The sequence below is a fragment of the Schistocerca cancellata genome, chromosome 4 (assembly GCF_023864275.1).
Source record: "Schistocerca cancellata isolate TAMUIC-IGC-003103 chromosome 4, iqSchCanc2.1, whole genome shotgun sequence".
Classification (NCBI taxonomy): Eukaryota; Metazoa; Arthropoda; class Insecta; order Orthoptera; family Acrididae; genus Schistocerca; species Schistocerca cancellata.
The window spans coordinates 217,609,725-217,634,045 of record NC_064629.1 but is presented as its reverse complement, the minus strand read 5'-3'; the positions used below and the strand labels follow the sequence as shown (position 1 = coordinate 217,634,045).

At 44.9% G+C, this 24,321-nt stretch overlaps 1 protein-coding gene across 1 annotated transcript in view; it reads left to right on the top strand.

Annotated features, from left to right (window-relative positions):
• The first annotated feature begins 4,143 nt into the window (after positions 1–4,143).
• LOC126184824 (putative ammonium transporter 3) overlaps positions 4,144–24,321 on the top strand; it is a 265,519-nt gene continuing 245,341 nt past the window's right edge. Inside the window, exon 1 of the mRNA XM_049927407.1 lies at positions 4,144–4,388. Within this exon, the coding sequence (XP_049783364.1) occupies positions 4,238–4,388 (151 nt within the window). The 5' untranslated portion in view covers positions 4,144–4,237. The remainder of the gene's footprint in view (positions 4,389–24,321) is intronic.

Sequence of the window (24,321 nt, the reverse complement as noted above, 5' to 3'; positions counted from 1 at the left end):
TTTCGTCTGTTGTGGATAGAAACCACAGTTTGCTTCCTGTGAAAAAAACCTACACCTAATAAAAGAAATAAACAAACACTTAGATAGTAAAGGCTTAGAACTAATAGTGTAGCACATAGACATTTTTATTCCCTGTGTATATCTGCTCATCGTTTCACAAGATAATATTTTAATTATCAGGTCAGACAAATACGGAAATAATATGTAGAACAAGATCAAGGTATCCCCTAACTACCTCACCAAAGTAAGAAGTTTAAGAAATGATGGCAACGCACAGTGTTAACCACCCATCATTCTAAGAAAATAAATCAGTTCCGAAATGAAATGAGAGTCAAAATAGCGTACCTTCTTGATCTTGGGGTCTGCAGAGATATATTTGGTCAGTGGCAGTTCCCATAGTGAGAAAGCGTGCTATGGTGGTATATGCTTTACATCGCAGCACGGCATCGTACGTCACGTTTCCTGTAGGTTTTTCACTCCCTTCGATTGTGTCGCCTTTCCCAAATTTTTACAGCTCGCTTTGCTCTGGTCTGAATAAAAGCAAGAACAGAGGTGACGCTGACATCGAGTCGCTGCACGGTGGTTTTTTACAGCCAACTGGGCTACCTCCTTTGTCCTTCAGTGCATTGCAGCTTTTGTTTGTGACGAATGTAGCTGCAAGAGATAGCTTTGTGGTCTGCGCTACACGTATTGCTCAAATAGAGCCCTCTGTAACGGAAGAAACAACATTTCTCCCTCGCTTCTCTCTCGCTGAGATTTATTGGTCTATGGATACGGTGACCTGCAGTCGTTTCATACACGCCTGTTAACGTTCCAGTGACTGTCGCTTCGTACGTAGACGCGCAGGCACAAACCGATACTATCAAAATAGGTTCTGAACATTCCATCTTGTACAGCACTAGGGAAGAGGAAATGGCAGATACTTTAGTAAGCACAAATACTCCCCAATCCCCTCTGTTTGGCTGACGAAGCGTAACGCCAGAAAAATTTGTTCTTATCGACAAATTAGAGTAATACACCGAGAAATGTTCCAGGCAAAAGACGTTCAGTGTTGAAGTATTCAATGTTATTACTTTTTTACTGACCTGTTCATTTCCATAGCGTTTATCCCGTCTAGTGCGGAGTCAGCTATTCAGGATTTGTCAAGTTTTATTTTATTGTTTAGTTTTGTGGCCCGACACCCTTCTTCACGGCACAGTCGTCTATGTAACCTAAGGGGGAGATGTCGTGTGCGCCATTGCCTGTGAATCGTGTAACCTTAGTTCCGCGTGTTATCGTATTTAAACAGTTTGTGTATTGTATCCTCTGAGGAGAGATTTGGGGGCCAGCCCAGCATTTTCCTGTCCACCTCAGTAGCTGAGTGGTCAGTGTGGTTGACAGCCATGCGGGTGGCCCGGGGTCGAATCCCAGTACCGCCAGGTAATTTTCCTCGGCTGGAGGACTGGTACAGGGTGCACTCAGCGCCGTGAGGCAACGATCGGGAGATCGATGTGTTGACCACATGCTCCTCTATACCGCATCCAGTGACGCCATTGGCAGAGGATGGCACGCAGGTCGGTAGGTCTCGTCTAGGGCCAGAACACGGGTCCAGCATTTGCTTAAACGAGCGTGGGAAACTGACTAAAGGCCACACTCAGGTGGGTGGGTGTACCAGTCCGCGGTCGTTAATTCAACGTGCAGATTAGATACGGGTCTGTCTCGGCTCCAGACTCGCAGTCTAAGGAGCTGCGTGTTACACCACACGAGCAGACCACTTTCGCGCCTTCCTCTTACTTGACATTTTGAATCGAGATTCGTTTCCTCTAGTTTTCTGCACACTGAAGGCAGCGATTAGCAATAACAAACACTTACAGCCGACCCGCAGTCGCAACAGTGAGGCTAAATGGTATCTCCACTAAAATGTTCTGGGCAATTCAGGTCCCAACTTGTAACAAAAAATGGTTCAAATGGTTCTGAGCACTATGGGACTCAACTGCTGTGGTCATAAGTCCCCTAGAACTTAGAACTACTTAAACCGAACTAACCTAAGGACAGCACACAACACCCAGCCATCACGAGGCAGAGAAAATCCCTGACCCCCGCCGGGAATCGAACCCGTGAACCCGGGCGTGGGAAGCGAGAACGCTACCGCATGACCACGAGATGCGGGCAACTTGTAACACGTCCTTAAAGTTTAAAAGAATTGGACGCATCGTTTTCATGAAAATTAGCTCGTGTGGTAGGTCTGGGCCACCCCTATATCTGTCTTTGAAAGCGACTGGGTATTTATTCAGCCTGAACATTACTATGCTGAGAAAACCACTTGGACAACGTTGCCAGAATTAGCGACAAGCAGACTGAAGCAGAAAGACATGTCCACTGTCCAGTCACATTAATGTGATCCCGTGGCAAAAGCCTGTATAAACGCCTTCTGCAACTTCGACCGCTGCGAGACGTGCAAGGAGAGAGTCAATATGGTTCTGGAAGGCACAGACAGGGATGTAGAGCCATGCTGACTCCAGTGCCGTGGGCAGCTGCGCTAGGTTTCTCTGTTGAGGAGTCATTGCACAGATTCTCGATTGGGTTTAGATCCGGGGAGTTCGGTGACCAAGGAAGTGTGGTAAACTCATCCTGATGCTCTTCGAACCACACACGTAGACTGCGAGCTGTGTGACAGGTTGTGTTGTCTTGCTTGCATATTGAAGAAAAGCAAATTCCACGTAGGGACGCACCTGGTCCCCCAGGATAGACACATACTTGTGTTTATCCCCTTACGTTCCAGAATGACAGGCTCACCCAAGAACTGCCACGAAAACATTCCCCATACCATAAAACTCGTTCCTTCGGCCAGGACGCGCGGTGTTTGCTTTCAGAAGTTTCACGCCGAATATGCCAATGGCCATCTGTCTGATGGATCATGAAAAGTGATTCATATGAAAACACTAATTGTTGCCACTCAGTGGACGTCTAGTTACAGTACTGCTGTGAAAATTGCAGCCTCCGTTGCCGATGATCCAGGCGCCTGCAGCAGGGGGTCCACACACAGCAAAGTTCACTGAACGGTCGTTGAGGAGCCACTTTTTTTTTAACCCCTTGGGTCATCTGCACGGTCAGTTGCTCAACAGTAGCACGGCTTCTCGCCCGTACACATCCCCGTAGCCGTCGTCTCAGACCTGTCAACTACGGCCAGTAGTGCACTACAGGTACCTTGGGGCCGGTTTTGGATAGCGCCATTTTGCCACGCAAAGTATAATTCAGCCACGGCGGCATACGAACAGTTTTACAAACTTAGTCGTTACGGGAATGCTTCTACCATTGGCCCGAAAACCATTGAGCTTGCCTCTTGAACGACAGATAAATCGCTTCGTTTCCACATAACAACAGCTACTGCAGAATTTCGCGTCCCCACCCCCACCCCCCCCCCCTCCTTAGCCCTCCCCCCCCTACCCCCAACACGTTTCATGTTTCATATACCCTCGATTGTCAGTGCTGACACCTGCTGCCTGTGAAGGGTTATCGCACTTTGACGTGAACATGTTGTTGTTCTTGTGGTCTTCAGTCCTGAGAAACATGACCTTGACGGATCGATGTAATAGACACGCGCTGCCACGACTCTCCGCCACCAATGGTGGCTGGGCACGGCAGCCAATTTATGGCGGCTTCGCCGGCTGCCCTAATATAATAGGCTCTTTAACAATCAATTCCCAATAACGAGCAGCGCCACCGGATGGGAGGCTGGCTACGCTGCCTGGCGGCCTAGTGTAATAAAGGCCTAACATATGTTATGATCTAGATTCCCTTCAAACGGTACGTTTACATATTAAAATTTAAAAGGGAATAAAAGCTTATTCATTGCCTCCAAGCTACTAACCGAAAGACCGTGTTCCAGAATATTTACTGCACGACCTACATTTCGGTAGTTACAAAGTCCTTCGTGTGACTGGAAGTAAACAGATTAAATTTGTACGGGAAACCCTGTTTGTCGAAACAGCCTGTCGTTACCCCTAAAGCGAGAGTCATTGATCTGACAGTCTCAAAGGGAAGTTGTAACAGATTTACGTTTGAAAGAGCCCACGTAAGACACTTGCATCCAACCACCCTGACAACAGTTTCATACCAGGCGTGGCACATACACGTTCAGTAGCATAAATGAAATTAGCTCATGCCAGTAGCACTGTTCCTAATTAGGATATCTAAGTTAAAACATATAAGATAAACTTGTCGTGACATTTATTTCTCTCTCTTTTTTATACATGCAATGGAGACGAATGATACACCTTGTGAGTTTGTTAATCGAGCTTATCGGAGCAACTCCAGCCACGCGGGCATTCCCGGCATATACGACCTGACTAAGGAGGACGCTAACTGGCTTCTCACTTCGTCTTTCATCATCTTCACCATGCAAACAGGTAAGGCCCAGCGGAAAACAAATTATCTGTCCATTTCTAAATGTTTGATGCCTATAAAGGCACGTGTTGCAGTAATGACAAAAAGGTAACCGATTTTTATTTAGTGTATCTTAAATCGAAATTTTCTGTAACGGTCACTTAAGTAACAAAAATGGCGAAAATCTATGTAGTGAACTGAATTTTCGCTAGCAAAGAATTTAGTAATTTGTGAACTTAGATGATTTCACAGCGCAACGAATAATAAATTAATGAAATTTCTTCCTTGTAGCCAGTTTCAGTTGATTTACTCTGCTAATATAATGGGAATATTCTAAATCCTTTCCCGAAGATTGTAACTACGCCATTCAAGTATCATTTTGTTGAATTTGTATACTGTTATCAACTGAAACAAGCTGCATGCTCGAAATTTCTTTGCTTAATTCTTTCATTTATTCCTTACCAAACTCAATTACACTTTCTGTTGAAATTAGGTTAAGAAGCTCACGATAAAGTACATATTCAGCTTCAAAAGGAGTTATTTTTATTGATCCTGAATTGAGAAAAACACACACGTCTGACAACTATCAGTAGTATACATTTATCATCACAGTATACCCACATACATACAAAACGTTGTGCTGATAGCCATTGAGGATGTTTACCTTTGTTCTAGCAAAATACTTTATAGTAACTACAAGTGGCTGTTAAATTTGTGTTTTTTTTCCTGTTGTATGTGCTAGAGTAGTTCAAGAAATGTCAGAGATACTTTCTAAGAAGTGGTCAGCCTTACACTAAGGAACCCCACACCAGAATTGTTCCCCATCCTGAGCTTCAAAGTGAGTGCTGTGTAGCTTAATAACTACGACGGATTTTCGGTACACAAAATAATTAACTCGGCGCGTTTCTTTCGAGCTGCCACGAACATATTTATTTGTTTCTAGTTATAACCTGCTAGTATGATATTCACTGTGAGATTAATTACCAGTGCATGTGGTGCCAGCGAGAAAGCTTAGAACGAACAAGTAAATTAATGGCCTGATTTCATTGGTAAACTTCACTAAAACTATTATAGTTCCATGTTCCCCTTAAATAGCATCTGAAAACAGCGTTCGCTGTCAGTGTCGCCAAAACTACGAGAATTCATTTACAAAGTGTACCGTAAGTATCCGACAGTACTACGAAAGAAAAAAGGGAAGAAACCTATTACACTCCTGGAAATGGAAAAAAGAACACATTGACACCGGTGTGTCAGACCCACCATACTTGCTCCGGACACTGCGAGAGGGCTGTACAAGCAATGATCACACGCACGGCACAGCCGACACACCAGGAACCGCGGTGTTGGCCGTCGAATGGCGCTAGCTGCGCAGCATTTGTGCACCGCCGCCGTCAGTGTCAGCCAGTTTGCCGTGGCATACGGAGCTCCATCGCAGTCTTTAACACTGGTAGCATGCCGCGACAGCGTGGACGTGAACCGTATGTGCAGTTGACGGATTTTGAGCGAGGGCGTATAGTGGGCATGCGGGAGGCCGGGTGGACGTACCGCCGAATTGCTCAACACGTGGGGCGTGAGGTCTCCACAGTACATCGATGTTGTCGCCAGTGGTCGGCGGAAGGTGCACGTGCCCGTCGACCTGGGACCGGACCGCAGCGACGCACGGATGCACGCCAAGACCGTAGGATCCTACGCAGTGCCGTAGGGGACCGCACCGCCACTTCCCAGCAAATTAGGGACACTGTTGCTCCTGGGGTATCGGCGAGGACCATTCGCAACCGTCTCCATGAAGCTGGGCTACGGTCCCGCACACCGTTAGGCCGTCTTCCGCTCACGCCCCTACATCGTGCAGCCCGCCTCCAGTGGTGTCGCGACAGGTGTGAATGGAGGGACGAATGGAGACGTGTCGTCTTCAGCGATGAGAGTCGCTTCTGCCTTGGTGCCAATGATGGTCGTATGCGTGTTTGGCGCCGTGCAGGTGAGCGCCACAATCAGGACTGCATACGACCGAGGCACACAGGGCCAACACCCGGCATCATGGTGTGGGGAGCGATCTCCTACACTGGCCGTACACCACTGGTGATCGTCGAGGGGACACTGAATAGTGCACGGTACATCCAAACCGTCATCGAACCCATCGTTCTACCATTCCTAGACCGGCAAGGGAACTTGCTGTTCCAACAGGACAATGCACGTCCGCATGTATCCCGTGCCACCCAACGTGCTCTAGAAGGTGTAAGTCAACCACCCTGGCCAGCAAGATCTCCGGATCTGTCCCCCATTGAGCATGTTTGGGACTGGATGAAGCGTCGTCTCACGCGGTCTGCACGTCCAGCACGAACGCTGGTCCAACTGAGGCGCCAGGTGGAAATGGCATGGCAAGCCGTTCCACAGGACTACATCCAGCATCTCTACGATCGTCTCCATGGGAGAATAGCAGCCTGCATTGCTGCGAAAGGTGGATATACACTGTACTAGTGCCGACATTGTGCATGCTCTGTTGCCTGTGTCTATGTGCCTGTGGTTCTGTCAGTGTGATCATGTGATGTATCTGACCCCAGGAATGTGTCAATAAAGTTTCCCCTTCCTGGGACAATGAATTCACGGTGTTATTATTTCAATTTCCAGGAGTGTATTTTGATTTCTGTCACCAGCTAAATCGGTACTTCAAGAATCGAATAAGCATATTATATTTGCATAAATATCTATGTAACTGCAATACAAGTATTATTACACTTGTGCTGATAATTGCCATAGACTAATCGATATTGGATAATTCAGGTAGAGCATGGTGATGCAATTTCTGAAGAAACTGTTGAGTTCTCTCGTGAAGTCGTTGTCCATACCAATGGCGATGATTAGAATGGACGTACAACAGAAAATTTGAAAACAAGTTACAAGAGTACCAATAACTTGAGGAAATGAAACACATAACGTGAACGTTGTACTTCTGTTCAAAGCTGACGTACAAAACGGCGGTGCTGCCATTTGTTTGCGTCGGACAATTGTATAGTTGAGAGCAAGAAGACAGCTGGTGCTCTGAAGGTGACAATAGACAACTGGGATAGTCTGGCTGAACGTTATCTACACATCACTTAACGTCAGCACTGCTACGGGGGGCTGTTGAAAAATTAGACGTAGGGCCAACTGAAAGACGGTTCGCTCGAGAAGGCACATCCTTATTATGTTCATAGACAGTGTTAACACTTTCCAGCCAAGGGGTCGGATTCTTGAAAGTTCATTGAAGGACGGCCACCGGCGCCGATGTCTCACTCTCTCGTGAGCGATTGAAACAAACATAGTTTCTGTGTTAGAGGGGAAACACTCTTCTGTGGTGAATTAAATAGTTCAGTATGTCTAATGACTGGTATGTTGCCTGAATTCGTACTGGACGTCGGCTTCACAGTCGAAAACAGTGTGGGCAAGAAGAGCGGTACGAGATCATGATTGCCCAACGCAAGGTAAACTCAATCACCGAGATCGTTGGAGCCCTGGACTTTTCACTTGTCAGTTATCGAGGATGTGTCGGGAGTACCCAGTCTTGGATAAAACCGCCGCTAGAGAATTCACTTGCCATCCGCAACCATCTTCACGCTACAGGATACAGAAACCATCGTCCCCGAAGTGTGCCTCTGCTCAACGCTCCTCACAGGGCGCAGTGATTAGGATTTGCGCAAGACGACTCACTTTGGAGCTTAGAAGCATGAAAAAGTAGGCTATAGTGACGATTCACGATATATGTCTGTCTACTCTGATGGCACGCTACGAGTACAGGGAGACGTCGAAAACCAAATAAGATGATGCGTTCTGGCTGACAAAATGGCAGATGGTCGAGGTGCTATCGTATGCGGGATGTTGAAATGGGATGAACTAGTGTCCTGATACGTTTACCATCGTCTCTTACCGGCAAACAATACAGGAAGCTACTCTTCGAGAATGTACACTCGTCTGTTCAGCTACTATCTGGGGACCTCTAACTTCAAAATGTGCATCCACGATCCCATAGCTCTCTGTGTCAGAATCATTTCCATACCAACATACAAATATGGTTGTGCTCGTGCGGTCACTCAAATCATTTGCCTTCAATTCTGTCGAGCATATCTGAGATGTCATTATATGAAATGTGAGTTTGCTCGACCATCTCCGACCGTGAAACCTGTCTCATGATGCGTTTCTGACACAGAGGCGAAAGAGAGTGCAATATGTTGCACTTAGGTCCCTATAAGTCTATATAACATGAGTTTATATTTTGTGTTGAGACTCAGAAAATGAAGACAGGTTTCAAGATGGTCTAGAGATCGTTTTCTGAGCTGGCTTAGACCACACTGTCTTCTGCGTCTTAGAGCTCAAAGATGCTCGTAGTGGAGACTTTATTTCCAGCGGTCAGTAACACTTAATAGTTCTCTACCCACATTACAATCTGTTTCTTCGATCGGTGACAAGCTGTCACAAGTAGCTCGCTTTACCGTACAGTTCACAGTTTTGTGTTTAAATAACTTTCAGTGCTTTAGTCGGTCATGGGACTTGTATGAAACTTGTCTAGCGCTGAATATTACATCACCATTTTCTCGATTTCGTCTGAAGCCATTCGGTAAGTTTTAACAAGTTAAACAATTCTAAATCGAGTTTTTCCATTGGCTAAGGACGAGGATATGCTGCCACATAGAGCTCTATACCATATCTGAAATTGCTTATGATTATAGCACCTCTGAAATTAAATGGGAGCCCTCCGACTCACCATATATGTAGTGTGTCGTAGAAAGCGGAGATGATAATTGTATCTTGCAACACGATCGAACACCTGCTCGTAATGCACGGCCTGTGGCGGAGTTGTTACACGACAGTAACATCCCTGTAAGGGACTGGCCTGCACAGAGTCCTGACCTAAATCCTATAGGACACTTTTGGGATGTTTTGGAACGCCTACCGACCGACATCGATACCTCTCCTCAGTGTAGCACTCCTTGAAGAATGGTCTGCCATTCCTCAAGAAACCTTCCAACACCTGATTAAACATATGCTTGCGAGAGTAGAAGCTGTCATCAAAGCTAAGGATGGCCCAACACCATATTGAATTCCAGCATTACCGATGGAGAGCGCCACGAACTAATAAGTCATTTTCAGACAGGTGTCCGGACACTTTTGATCATATAGTGTACCACAGTACATCTCAATGTATTATCATGTTGCCATGTTGTCAATTGCCTTCGCGCCGGCCGGTGTGGCCGTGCGGTTCTAGGAGCTACAGTCTGGAACCGCGCGACCGCTACGGTCGCAGGTTCGAATCCTGCCTCGGGCATGGATGTGTGTGATGTCCTTAGGTTAGTTAGGTTTAAGTAGTTCTAAGTTCTTGGGGACTGATGAACACAGATATTAAGTCCCATAGTGCTCAGAGCCATTTGAACCATTTGAATCAATTGCCTTCCGCCTGATTTCCATGCAGCCCACATAACGTAACTGTCTTGCACGTCCCCTGGACAAAAAAATGGCTCTGAGCACTATGGGACTTAACAGCTGCGGTCATCAGTCCCCTAGAACTTAGAACTACTTAAACCTAACTAACCTAAGGACATCACACACATCCATGCCCGAGGCAGGAATCGAACCTGCGACCGTAGCAGTCGCACGGTGCCGGACTGAGCGCCTAGAACCGCGAGACCACCGCGGCCGGCTCCCCTGGACAGTCGTTTGACAATACAAAATGGATACCACACGAGACCTATAGAGAACACTGGTCTTTGTCGCACTCAGTCCAGATGTAAATTAACACCACGATACTGCAAATACTATGATACGCGATATTAGAGATGAGACAGTCCTTAAAGCTTGTAAACCCGACTTTATTACAATATGTGACATTTCCACACTAATCAGAATCTGAGACAGCTAACTCTATGACACAAGTCATACAGTAATCGTTAGACAAAATTAACTATTTCTATGAACAAGAGATTTTGAGACAATATCTGGATTCCTGAAGTTCTAGGACAATTGGAAGTACTTTTGCTCTCTAAAACCTTTTCTCACACCTGCTGGACCTCGTTCCTATGGCAAGTGGTGTTGTATATGTTATCGGCCAAACCCGATTTTAGGATGAACTGGTTTCGCCTAGGTCAAACTCGTTCATCCTGTTACCGATAAGATAAAACAGTTTAGTCTAAGTCGAATCTGTTTGTCCTAGTTAGAATTTACAAGCTTTAGGATAAACTGATACGTTCTAGTCTGAACTAATTTTGCCTAGTCGAAACACATGTCACTGCCTATAGGAACGGGAAATCCCCGAATCATCTCTGGCTCGCTCCACTCGCCTCTCAACCGCTCTTCGCTCGCACTGTTTTTTGTTTTGAACGGTATTTTGCATCGACGAGTGCGCGTGTTAAGTTTCTGGTTGCGTTTAAAAGATTTTATTATAATCCTAGTATAATTATTGTGAAGCGTTTCATCATGGACGAACCTTCGTAGACATGAAAATCAAAAGCTGTGGAGATAAAAGTTTCTGGGGGAAAATAAAAAGTCTTCTCATTATAATGTGTTATCAGGAGACGAATATGGTGATTTGGTTAAACAAGTAGAAGACGCGGAAAAGTTGGAAAAAAGAACATCATTACAAAAAAGAATACTGAAACGATTTGCTGTTTAGAAAACTGTTGATGTGAAAAACTCATTGCATGGAGTGAAGGGAATATAAAATACTTTCTTGATGCAATAATGGATCAACGAAGAAAATACTTTGTTCCAGCTGATTAACTTCATGATGTGACTGACGCAGCTCATATAGCTGCGGGTCATGGTGGTCGCGATAGGATGTTAACCGAGACATCAAAAAAATATGCCAATATCACAAAGGAAATGATATGCCTCTATTTATCAATTTTTGTTGACAAAAAAGAAAAGAGGGCTATTTTCAAAGCCAATTCTCCATTCGGAAATGAATAGCAGATGCCAATTCGATTTGACTGATTTCCAAACACAACCAGACGCAAATATAAAATTCATTCTAGTTTACCAAGACCATCTCACAAAATTTGTTCTCCTTCGTGCGTTAACATCAAAGAAGGCTGAAGAAGTGGCTTATCATCTGAATGACATATTCCTAACAGTAGGGGCGCCGTGCATTCTTCAATCTGAAAATAGCAGAGAATTTGTTAACAATGTTATAAGTGAACTCGCAAATCTTTGGTCAGAACTGAAATTTGTGCACAGTCAAATTCAGGGTTTTGTTGAACTGCCAGCCAAGACAGTGAAAATATGATAAGTTCTTGGTTAAAGGACAACAATTCGACGAAGTAGTCGGAAGGATTAAGGTATGTCCAATTCATGAAAAATCGAGTTTACCGCTCTGCATAAAACAATCACCTTACAAAGCATTGTCGGCGTATGAGTGACTAGACATAATTTTTCTACACCTTGGAGAAGTGAGTTCCCCAGTTTTCCAACAACTATGCGTAGATCTTCTAACGACTACGGCCCTTGACCTGAAGAAATAGTAAGTCGTACGCAATACCTATTGATGACGCGTGGATTGACAGTGCGTCCAGAGCACTTGGTGTTTTTCTTGCGGATAACCCAGGGTCCTTTCGTCCACAGAAAATGTTCTGGAATTTCGTGGTAAAGATACTTGCGGCGGTGATATTATCATTACACGATTTAAAAATGCCGCGAGTTAGGGGTCCCTATGGAGGTCAGCAGCAGCTTCGTATCCCACTTGAAAGTACACCAAGTGCTCTCTCGGTAAAATGACAGGCAGCCGCTCGATCATACAATCGGTAGAAAAGTCGGCGTTTGTGTTAAAGTCACATAAGGTCTGATAGACCCACATAACGACAGCTCAAGTAAACGTCCACTCCCCCCAGCGATGATTCCGAACGCAATCGTAACGCCACGCAGTCATGTCCTTTATATACGGATTTGTGCAAATATTTAACTGTTTGATTAAAGAACAAGGCTCAAGACTGATATGAGCCAGGTGTTTTCTACTGAGAAATCTGCAGTATGGTACAATTAACGGATTATCACTGATAAGTGATGGAACTGTCAACGTGACGCTATTATTGCGTCGTCTATAAACAGGTAGCCATTAATATTTAAATTAGTTTGCTCCTGAAAGCCTTTTGGGTACTTTTAGATGCATTTTTGTTCCTGTGTAAGTGGACTGGAATGATAGTATCGCAAGATGCATGTACTGTGGATTCCTGAATAACTTCAAAGAGTTCAGGGTCTGTTTCGTTAGTTGGAACTTCTACACAAATAAGAGTCTACATCCTCAACTGATCGTAATTCATCTTCATCTGACGGAATGCGCAGAATGTGTGAATGAAGGAGACCTCTTTTTTAAAGTTCAGTAACACAAGAATAACCAATGACAACGCCTAGTACATGTTATTTTAAAAGATCGTCCAACACCTCTTGCAGTTTTAAATGAAGACCCCAGAAACTAACTCAGGCCTATGTTCAACCCTTTCACATGGTTTCGGTCGAGAGGTAATATCAGTGCACTTGGGGTTGCAAGTTATTGTAAGAAACAGATCAGGCTTAGCTAGGAGGGCAACAATGGCCATAGCATCCTGACAATTTTTAAGCATACTGTGAGGGTTGCCAATATAAGTTGTAGGAAGAAGAACTCCTCCTCGTTCAGCATCAGTGTTAAGAGAGTCCATCAAATCTTCGTAACTATCAGCTCTGAGTTCCTTTTGGTTTAATCGAATGAATGCCAGGCTGGAACATTGTTGGTTTTGCAGTTACTTTCTCTTTATGAGGCAGAGGTATGCCCTTTCCCTTTTATTGTTGTGGCAACCATCTCGGTGATAAATTTCAAAAATGGTTCAAATGGCTCTGAGCACTATGGGACTTAACATCTATGGTCATCAGTCCCCTAGAACTTAGAACTACTTAAACCTAACTAACCTAAGGACAGCAAACAACACCCAGCCATCACGAGGCAGAGAAAATCCCTGACCCCGCCGGGAATCGAACCCGGGAACCCGGGCGTGGGAAGCGAGAACGCTACCACACGACCACGAGATGCGGGCGGTGATAAATTTGATTGATTCCTCAGAAACCAACTAATACAGATGTGAATATGGCCTCTAGCAGCCGAATAGGTCGTGACCATATGAAACATTTCACAACTGTGACTGAAACAGATAGTTCACATTCTTCTTTCATTACAACAAACTTTCGTCGTAATATAGATACACAATGAAGTTGCACTTTCAGATGATTTTTAATGACGATGGTAGATTCTGTGCTTCAAAGATTCTCATGTATTTTGCTCCACAAGCAATTGCTACATAAGGAACTTTGCCATCCCTGCATCGAAATCCTATGACACACGCATTAGCAGGTACTAAGTTCCCACATCCTCCCACATGCCGGGTGTTGGCCCTGTGTGCCTCGGTCGTATGCAGTCCTGATTGTGGCGCTCACCTGCACGGCGCCAAACACGCATACGACCATCATTGGCACCAAGGCAGAAGCGACTCTCATCGCTGAAGACGACACGTCTCCATTCGTCCCTCCATTCACGCCTGTCGCGACACCACTGGAGGCGGGCTGCACGATGTTGGGGCGTGAGCGGAAGACGGCCTAACGGTGTGCGGGACCGTAGCCCAGCTTCATGGAGACGGTTGCGAATGGTCCTCGCCGATACCCCAGGAGCAACAGTGTCCCTAATTTGCTGGGAAGTGGCGGTTTGGTCCCCTACGGCACTGCGTAGGATCCTACGGTCTTGGCGTGCATCAGTGCGTCGCTGCGGTCCGGTCCCAAGTCGACGGGCACGTGCACCTTCCGCCGACCACTGGCGACAACATCGATGTACTGTGGAGACCTCACGCCCCACGTGTTGAGCAATTCGGCGGTACGTCCACCCGGCCTCCCGCATGCCCACTATACGCCCTCGCTCAAAGTCCGTCAACTGCACATACGGTTCACGTCCACGCTGTCGCGGCATGCTACCAGTGTTAAAGACTGCGATGGAGCTCCGTATGCCACGGCAAACTGGCTGACACTGACGGCGGCGGTGCACAAATGCTGCGCAGCTAGCGCCATTCGACGGCCAACACCGCGGTTCCTGGTGTGTCCGCTGTGCCGTGCGTGTGATCATTGCTTGTACAGCCCTCTCGCAGTGTCCGGAGCAAGTATGGTGGGTCTGACACACCGGTGTCAATGTGTTCTTTTTTCCATTTCCAGGAGTGTATTTCGCTTATGAATAGACAATCATCCAGATGTGCGACATGGAATTCCAGCAAGACATAGTCTACATTTGGACTGTCAATATAGCTGCTTGGTAGTTCATGTAATCGATTTGCACATTAAATAATGAAAACTACAGACATGCTGACTGTAGTTTTTATAGTCCCTTATTGGGCCTAATTGTCTGGAATGTGTGTACTTCACTTCAATTCCCTAGAGGACGCTGGTTTATATCCAACATCAGTCTGTTTCAGTATTTGTCTATGTGCAGGAGAAACACTGGAATGTGTTTTAGCATAGCAATATGACCAGAATGTCTACCAATAGTAAACGATTTTTGTTGATGATTATTATTTGTAGCAAAAATCTTTGGGTGAAGACCAAGATGGCTACGCTTCTAGTCACGTGATGTAACCGCCAAACCCTCTAAATATGACTGGACTTTCAATCCAGTTTTAAACTTCTAGCCCGCTTAACTGTTTTGTGCGTACTGCAGTGTGGATATGCCAGATGTAGGGTCTGAAGGGATAAGTACTAGGGCCCCCACTGGAATCTACACATGAAATAGTGTAACTGAGCGCTCTCTCTCTCTCTCTTTATAACAGGTTAGTCAACACTCCACATCCACAGCAGTCTGGGTGTGTGTGCTTAATCATACACGCGTATATATATATATATATATATATACGCCCACACCTATATATATATATATATATATATATATATATATATATATATATATATATATATATATAGGGTGAGTCACCTAACGTTACCGCTGGATATATTTCGTAAACCACATCAAATACTGACGAACCGATTCCACAGACCGAACGTGAGGAGAGGGGCTAGTGTAATAGTTTAATACAAACCATACAAAAATGCACGGAAGTATGTTTTTTAACACAAACCTACGTTTTTTTTAAATGGAACCACGTTAGTTTTGTTAGCACATCTGAACATATAAACAAATACGTAATCAGTGCCGTTCGTTGCATTGTAAAATGTTAATTACATCCGGAGATATTGTAACTTAAAGTTGACGCTTGAAACCTCCGACGTTCAGTTGCGTATTGTAACAAACACGGGCCACAGTCAGCGAGCAGCATCTGCAGGGACATGCTTACGATGACGACCGTTTTTACGAGTGTGGCTGTAGTGCACTGTTGTGGTTTGGTCTAGCTGTCGCAGTGTCCGCATGTATCGCTTGCTGCTAATGTTATTCTGCATTCGTCTCCGCACACAGACCAACTGTAGTACACCGTGTTACCAGACGTCTGTGATAGTGTAGTGTTGTAGGAACTGTGACCATGGTATATTTGAACTCTGAAAAGGCGGAGATGATACTCATCTATGGCGAGTGTCGACGAAATGCAGCTGAAGCCTGCAGGGTGTATGCAGAACGGTACCCGGACAGAGAGCATCCAACGTGCCGCACATCGCAAAACATCTACTGCCAACTGTATGCAACAGGTATGGTCGTAACACGCAAACGGGTCCGTAACAGGCCCGTCACATGAGAAGCGGGTGCAGTTGGTGTGTTAGCTGCTGTTGCCATGAACCCACACATGAGTACACGGGACACTGAGAGAGCCGGTGGACTGAGTCAAAGTAGTGTCATGCGCATACTGCATCGTCACCGCTTTCACCCGTTTCATGTGTCGCTACATCAGCAGTTACATGGTGATGACTATAATCGTCGAATGCAATTCTGTCAATGGGCATTAACAGAGAATATGTTGCAGTTCTACCAGTTTACCGATGAAGCGGATTTCACAAACCACGGGGCAGTGAATCTACGGAACATGCATTACTGGTCCGTGGACAATCCTCGCTGGCTCAGACAGGTAGAGCGACAGCGACCGTGGACTGTAAATGTATGGTGCGGAATCATTGGCGACCACCTCATTGATCCTCACTTCATTGCAGGGGCCCAAACAGCTGCAACATACATCGCGTTTCTACAGAATTATCTGCCAACGTTGCTCGAAAATGTCCCACTGGAAACGCGTCGACGTATGTGGTATCAGCATGATGGCGCACCTGTACATTCCGCAATTAACACTGGGCTGACCGTTGACATGATGTTCGAGGGGCGTTTCATAGGACGTGGAGGACGAATAAATTTACCAGCTCGTTCTCCTGATCTTACACCTCTGGACTTCTTTCTGTGGGGTACGTCAAAGGATATTGTGTACCGTGATAAGCCTACAACCCCAGAGGATATGAAACAACGTATTGTGGCAGCCTGCGGCGACATTACACCAGATGTACTGCGGCGTGTACGACATTCATTACGCCAGAGATTGCAATTGTGTGCAGCAAATGATGGCCACCACATTGAACATCTATTGGCCTGACATGTCGGGACACACTCTATTCCACTCCGTAATTGAAAACGGAAACCACGTGTGTACGTGTACCTCACCCCTCATGGTAATGTACATGTGCGTCAGTGAAAAAGACCCATAAAAATGTGTTAGCATGTGGACGTAATGTGCTGTTCCAGTCTCTTCTGTACCTAAGGTCCATCACCGTTCCCTTTGGATCCCTACGTAATTCGGTGCTCTCCGATGCACACAATCGAACAGCGGAGGAGTGGTACTCAAGCGTCAACTTTAGGTTACAATGTCTCCGGATGTAATTAACTAATTAACATTTTACAATGCAACAAACGGCACTGATTTCGTATTTGTTTATATGTCCAGATGTGCTAACAGAACTAACGGGGTTCCATTTAAAAAAAACGTAGGTTTGTGTTAAAAAACATACTTCCGTGCATTTTTTTATGGTTTGTATTAACCAATTACACTAGCCCCTCTCCTCACGTTCGGTCTGTGGAATCGATTCGTCAGTATTTGATGTGGTTTACGAAATATATCCAGCGGTAATGTTAGGTGACTCACCATATATATAGGGGTGGTCCATTGATCGCGACCGGGCCAAATATCTTACGAAATAAGCATCAAACGAAAAAACTACAAAGAAAGAAACTTGTCTAGCTTGAAGGGGCAAACCAGATGGCGCTATGTTTGGCCCGCTAGATGGCGCTGACATAGGTGAAACGCCTATCATTGCGTTTTTTTAAGTAGGAATCCCCATTTTTTATTACACATTCGTGTAGTACGTAAAGAAATACGAATGTTTTAGTTGGACCACTTTTTTCGCTTTGTGATAGATGGCGCTGTAATAGTCACAAACATATGGCTCACAGTTTTAGACGAACAGTTGGTAACAGGTAGTTTTTTTTAAATTAAAATACAGAACGGAGATACGTTTGAACATTTTATTTCGGTTGTTCCAATGTGATACATGTACCTTTGTGAACTTATCATTTCTGAGAACGCATTCTGTTACAGCGTGATTACCTGTAAATACCGCATTAATGCAATAAATGCTCAAAATGATGTACGTCAACCTCAATGCATTTGGCAATACGTGTAACGACATTCCTCTCAACAGCGAGTAGTTCGCCTTCCGTAATGTTCGCACATGCATTGGTAATGTGCTGATTCATGTTGTCAGGCGTTGTCGGTGGAGCACGATAGCAAATATCCTTCAACTTTCCCCACAGAAAGAAATCCGGGGACGTCAGATCCGGTGAACGTGCGGGCCATGGTGCTTCGACGACCAATCCACCTGTCATGAAATATACTATTCAGTACAGCTTCAACCGTACGCGTGCTATGTGCCGGACATCCATCATGTTGGAAGTACATCGCTATTCTGTCATGCAGTAAAACACCTTGTAGTAACATCGGTAGAACATCACGTAGGAAATCAGCATACATTGCACCATTTAGATTGCCATCAATAAAATGGGGGCCAGTTATCCTTCCTCCCATAATGCTGCACCATACATTAACCCGCCAAGGTCGCTGATGTTCCACTTGTCGCAGCCATCGTGGATTTTCCGTTGCCCAATAGTGCATATTATACCGGTTTACGTTACCGCTGTTGGTGAATGACGCTTCGTCGCTAAATAGAACGCGTGCAAAAAATCTGTCATCGTTCCGTAATTTCTCTCGTGCTCAGTGGCAGAACTGTACATGACGTTCAAAGTAGTCGCCATGCAATCCTGGTGCATAGAAATATGGTACGGGTGCAATCGATGTTGATGTAGCATTCTCAACACCGACGTTTTTGAGATTCCCGATTCTCGCGCAATTTGTCTGCTACTGATGTGCGGATTAGCTGCGACAGCAGCTCAAACACCTACTGTGGCATCATCATTTGTTGCAGGTCGTGGTTGACGTTTCACATGTCGCTGAACACTTCCTGTTCCCTTAAATAACGTAACTATCCGGCGAACGGTCCAGACACTTGGATGATGTCGTCCAGGATACCGAGCAGCATACATAGCACACACCCGTTGGGCATTTTGATCACAATAGCCATACATCAACTCGATATCGACCTTTTCCGCAATTGGTAAACGGTCCATTTTAACGCGGGTAATGTATCACGAAGCAAATACGGTCCGCATTGGCGGAATGTTACGTGATACCACGTACTTATACGTTTGTGACTATTACAGCGCCATCTATCACAAAGCGAAAAAAGTGGTCCAACTAAAAAATTCATATTTCTTTACGTACTACACGAATATGTATTAAAAAATGGGGGTTCCTATTTAAAAAAACGCAGTGATATCCGTTTGACCTATGGCAGCGCCATCTAGCGGGCCAATCATGTAGTTTTTTTCGTTTGATTCTTATTTCGTGATATATTTGGCCCAATCACTATCAATGGACCACCCCGTATATATATATATATATATATACATACTCCTGGAAATTGAAATAAGAACACCGTGAATTCATTGTCCCAGGAAGGGGAAACTTTATTGACACATTCCTGGGGTCAGATACATCACATGATCACACTGACAGAACCACAGGCACATAGACACAGGCAACAGAGCATGCACAATGTCGGCACTAGTACAGTGTATATCCACCTTTCGCAGCAATGCAGGCTGCTATTCTCCCATGGAGACGATCGTAGAGATGCTGGAGGTAGTCCTGTGGAACGGCTTGCCATGCCATTTCCACCTGGCGCCTCAGTTGGACCAGCGTTCGTGCTGGACGTGCAGACCGCGTGAGACGACGCTTCATCCAGTCCCAAACATGCTCAATGGGGGACAGATCCGGAGATCTTGCTGGCCAGGGTAGTTGACTTACACCTTCTAGAGCACGTTGGGTGGCACGGGATACATGCGGACGTGCATTGTCCTGTTGGAACAGCAAGTTCCCTTGCCGGTCTAGGAATGGTAGAACGATGGGTTCGATGACGGTTTGGATGTACCGTGCACTATTCAGTGTCCCCTCGACGATCACCAGTGGTGTACGGCCAGTGTAGGAGATCGCTCCCCACACCATGATGCCGGGTGTTGGCCCTGTGTGCCTCGGTCGTATGCAGTCCTGATTGTGGCGCTCACCTGCACGGCGCCAAACACGCATACGACCATCATTGGCACCAAGGCAGAAGCGACTCTCATCGCTGAAGACGACACGTCTCCATTCGTCCCTCCATTCACGCCTATCGCGACACCACTGGAGGCGGGCTGCACGATGTTGGGGCGTGAGCGGAAGACGGCCTAACGGTGTGCGGGACCGTAGCCCACCTTCATGGAGACGGTTGCGAATGGTCCTCGCCGATACACCAGGAGCAACAGTGTCCCTAATTTGCTGGGAAGTGGCGGCGCGGTCCCCTACGGCACTGCGTAGGATCCTACGGTCTTGGCGTGCATCCGTGCGTCGCTGCGGTCCGGTCCCAGGTCGACGGGCACGTGCACCTTCCGCCGACCACTGGCGACAACATCGATGTACTGTGGAGACCTCACGCCCCACGTGTTGAGCAATTCGGCGGTACGTCCACCCGGCCTCCCGCATGCCCACTATACGCCCTCGCTCAAAATCCGTCAACTGCACATACGGTTCACGTCCACGCTGTCGCGGCATGCTACCAGTGTTAAAGACTGCGATGGAGCTCCGTATGCCACGGCAAACTGGCTGACACTGACGGCGGCGGTGCACAAATGCTGCGCAGCTAGCGCCATTCGACGGCCAACACCGCGGTTCCTGGTGTGTCCGCTGTGCCGTGCGTGTGATCATTGCTTGTACAGCCCTCTCGCAGTGTCCGGAGCAAGTATGGTGGGTCTGACACACCGGTGTCAATGTGTTCTTTTTTCCATTTCCAGGAGTGTATATATATATCCAGGGCGTTACAAAAAGGTACGGGCAAACTTTCAGGAAACATTCCTCACACACAAAGAAAGAAAATATGTTATGTGGACATGTGTCCGGAAACGCTTAATTTCCATGTTAGAGTTCATTTTAGTTTCGTCGGTATGCACTCCAACGTGATCAAATTGTAAATTGTAAAGTAGTTTTTAAAATACTTGGCAATATTTACAATACATTTCCAGCTATAAGATTCTGTTGTGGTGTTAAATTGGTACGCCTCCATCCTTTGGTAAATCACTGTTTCTAGACACAGGAATATAAGGTGAAAAACTATTCTTACATAGAGTCGTTTTATTACTGCAGTGTTTGATCTGGGTAAGACAACCTTCATTTGCCTTCTGAACGCTTAGTTTTCTCTCTCAATGCATAAGAGCAACAAGTCACCTGTATTTGGAAACGTAAGGAAATATTTGTATGCAATATAAAGTAGAATGATTCCATAAACGAAGAGGGATACACTTGAATCATGTATTGACACTACTACCACAGATGAAATCATGAGAAGTTCGGTGATAGGGGATAAAAGTGCTCTGGGCACAACGTGAGTAGCACACATTTTATCTACATGACAGATTAATAACTAATACCATTGATCTACATTTTCCTAAATTTAAGCCATTTTTGGTTGTTCACTCCAACACTATCAGTGGTGGGTAATTTAGTGTTTTCGAGACATATACAACTGACTGACTTTGGAGGAGAGAAAACGCACATTGGAGAGACAGCACTAACACCACTCACATCATATTGTCGCTTCATAGTGAGTTATGGAAGTCGCTGCTGAATCACCAGAGCCACCTGGAAGCGATAGCTGATGGCCTGTGAGCATCTCTCATGGTCCTATAGTTTTAATGTTTAACAATTTACTGTAATACATTATTGTTTTCTAAATAAATACACTCTCGCTACAAATTTGAAATGGTTAACAATAAAATGAGAGTTCTAATGGAATATTGTAACAGCCTCAAGTAGACGATACGCGTCTAATGCAAACTGTTGTTTGTCTGTACACAGTTTTAATTATTTAACGTGAATATCGATTACACAAATTTGTACTGTCGGTGTAATAATATAAAATAATGTATTCCGAGACTTTACTACAGAGGAAATGGAACTTCTGAGAATGCTGATGCTGATGTCATCGATTCCTGTTATAGTGATGCTGATTGCTGATGTCAGCGATTTTAGCCAGAGTTTCCACTGCTCTCCTACTGACATACGCCATTACCGATTAAATCATATATATCTGGTTCTGTGATTTGTCTACTGGAAATTAATACGAACTTATAATTTGGTGACAAGATCATGATGTCACCTCCGATCATGACTCCTAAGAAATTAGGCTACATACGCATGCTACAGGCCAAAAATAAATCACGTAATGTGATGGGTCAGTTTGTGATGTCTTGGATTTGTGTTAGGTGCTGATGTAACGCTACAACCAATAACGTTAGATGTGAAAATGCGTCGCAGTTCCACCATGCTACGCTAGCCTCAATATGTTGTCTTAAAATATCCGTGATTACGCATCGTGATCGACCTAATCAATAATTATTTATCAACTGCATAACAGATTTTGAGAAATGAATCAAATTTTCAAGTGCGGTTTTCATTGTGTGTTACATAAAAATACATTACGCTTACCAGGTTGGTTTAATATATGATGGAGTTGAATTCAATTATCGGGCAACCTCTTTGAAACGTATGTTTCCTAAAAAATACCCAGTAGAGTGCGAACTATAAGGGGAAATCATTATTCGCAAGGATTATACACATCCTCCAACCGAAGTACTGCGTTTACCACCATACAAAATACAGTAGTAATATCGCATCTACAGATTTCTCCACGCAGCAGTATTACCCACTGAACTTAACTCTGATATTAGCCGATTTGTGCTTCGTCTTCAGTGACACTGTCGAAGGCGTGACGTTGTCAGAGCTCTAACGATACATGAGAACCAATGCTTTAAACTTGATTGTTTTATTTGTAGTGGAGGGATGTCATGAGTACATGTAGGAATGTATTTTTTTATTAAATAAAGCATTTGTTTAATGCAAGATATCGACATATTTTGTAAATAAGAATGTATGGGCGAATCAAAGAGCTCACAGACGAGTTTCACAAAATACATGAGCCATGTAGTAAGCATAATTTCAGAACTTTTTAAGGTCGCCTGCAAACTACATTCAGTGGCTGCTATTGGTAGCGCATAAGCCTCTCTATCTCCAGGCGGGAACTGTGCCGCTGAGCATTGTCTTGTAAGAAGTGGTATGAGTGTTATCTCGTTGATTCTCCATTTATCAGTTCTGTGTAGGACGTTTTTTCTTAAGTTAATGGCAACCAATGTGTACGTGTTGAGGTAGTGGCGGTTATTCACCCAGCTCGGTGCTTAACATATACGCAGGGTACATAGAAGTTGTGCTTCTCAGGCGGAAATCTCTATGCCTGAGAGCGCTGTACGCGAGGCAGCGGCAGTGACTGCTGGATGCGTTACATGTTAGTACCACCACTTAGTAAATAACCATAGTTTTATTTACTGCAGTGTTTCTTACTTCCGCAGCCAATTATTTTTGTGCATTTTCTTGAAAAAATGAGAGACAATCAGTCAAAATAATGTAATAGGTTCACAAATTGGATTCCTTATGCCATTATTTTTCTTAACAGTGTAACATCGCATATTATTAGTGCAAGAAAAATGTAGGCCCTTTATTTAGCAAGTGGGTATTTGTTGTTAAATAATGCATTCAGTAATTTATTAAACATTCAGGCGTATTGTATGTGTTTTGGAGTGGTGGTAGGGGTTATGCGTTGTAGCACCTAAAGAAACATCATGACATTGTTAAACTATTCATAATAAAAAGAAAAACTTCCCACCGTCGTTTTGATGTTATTTTATTATATTGAAACCAGTTTCGGTGACTCAGTACACCCTCTTCGGGCTTTAACTGACGCAGGGGAGGGGGGGGGGGGAGGGGGTTGTACTCCAATCGTATACATGATCCTCTCACTGGCCAACATCTATGAACTGGCTTCCGTAGAATTCTGTAACAGCGATGTTGTGTCTGCAACCATCAACACAACATCGCTCTTACAGTATTCTACCGAAGCTAGTCATCACAACTGTTCGAAATTGTGAAGCTTTCCATGGTTTCCCTAAATCACTTCAGTTGATTCGTGGGATGCTTTCTTTAACAAGGCCATTGGAAATTTGTCTCCCAGTCACGGACTTCTCTGATTATAACAACGTGAACGGGATATCGAACACTGAACGTACTTATCCATCATAAACCATGACACCCAAATCAAAACACTTAGTCTCTGGAACTATTGTCCGCATGAATTTTAAAGCTTGCTTTTAGACCGTTGACTCCTGATTGATCAATATTTGCACTGTGGCGGATGTGAGTCACGCCAGGGGCGACTAAGCATCGCTAGTCTTGAGACGAATCAGGTGTTCTCTCCACCCTTTATTTTATACCTATTGACACACAGCTCAAGACAAAAGCATCGAGGACACTG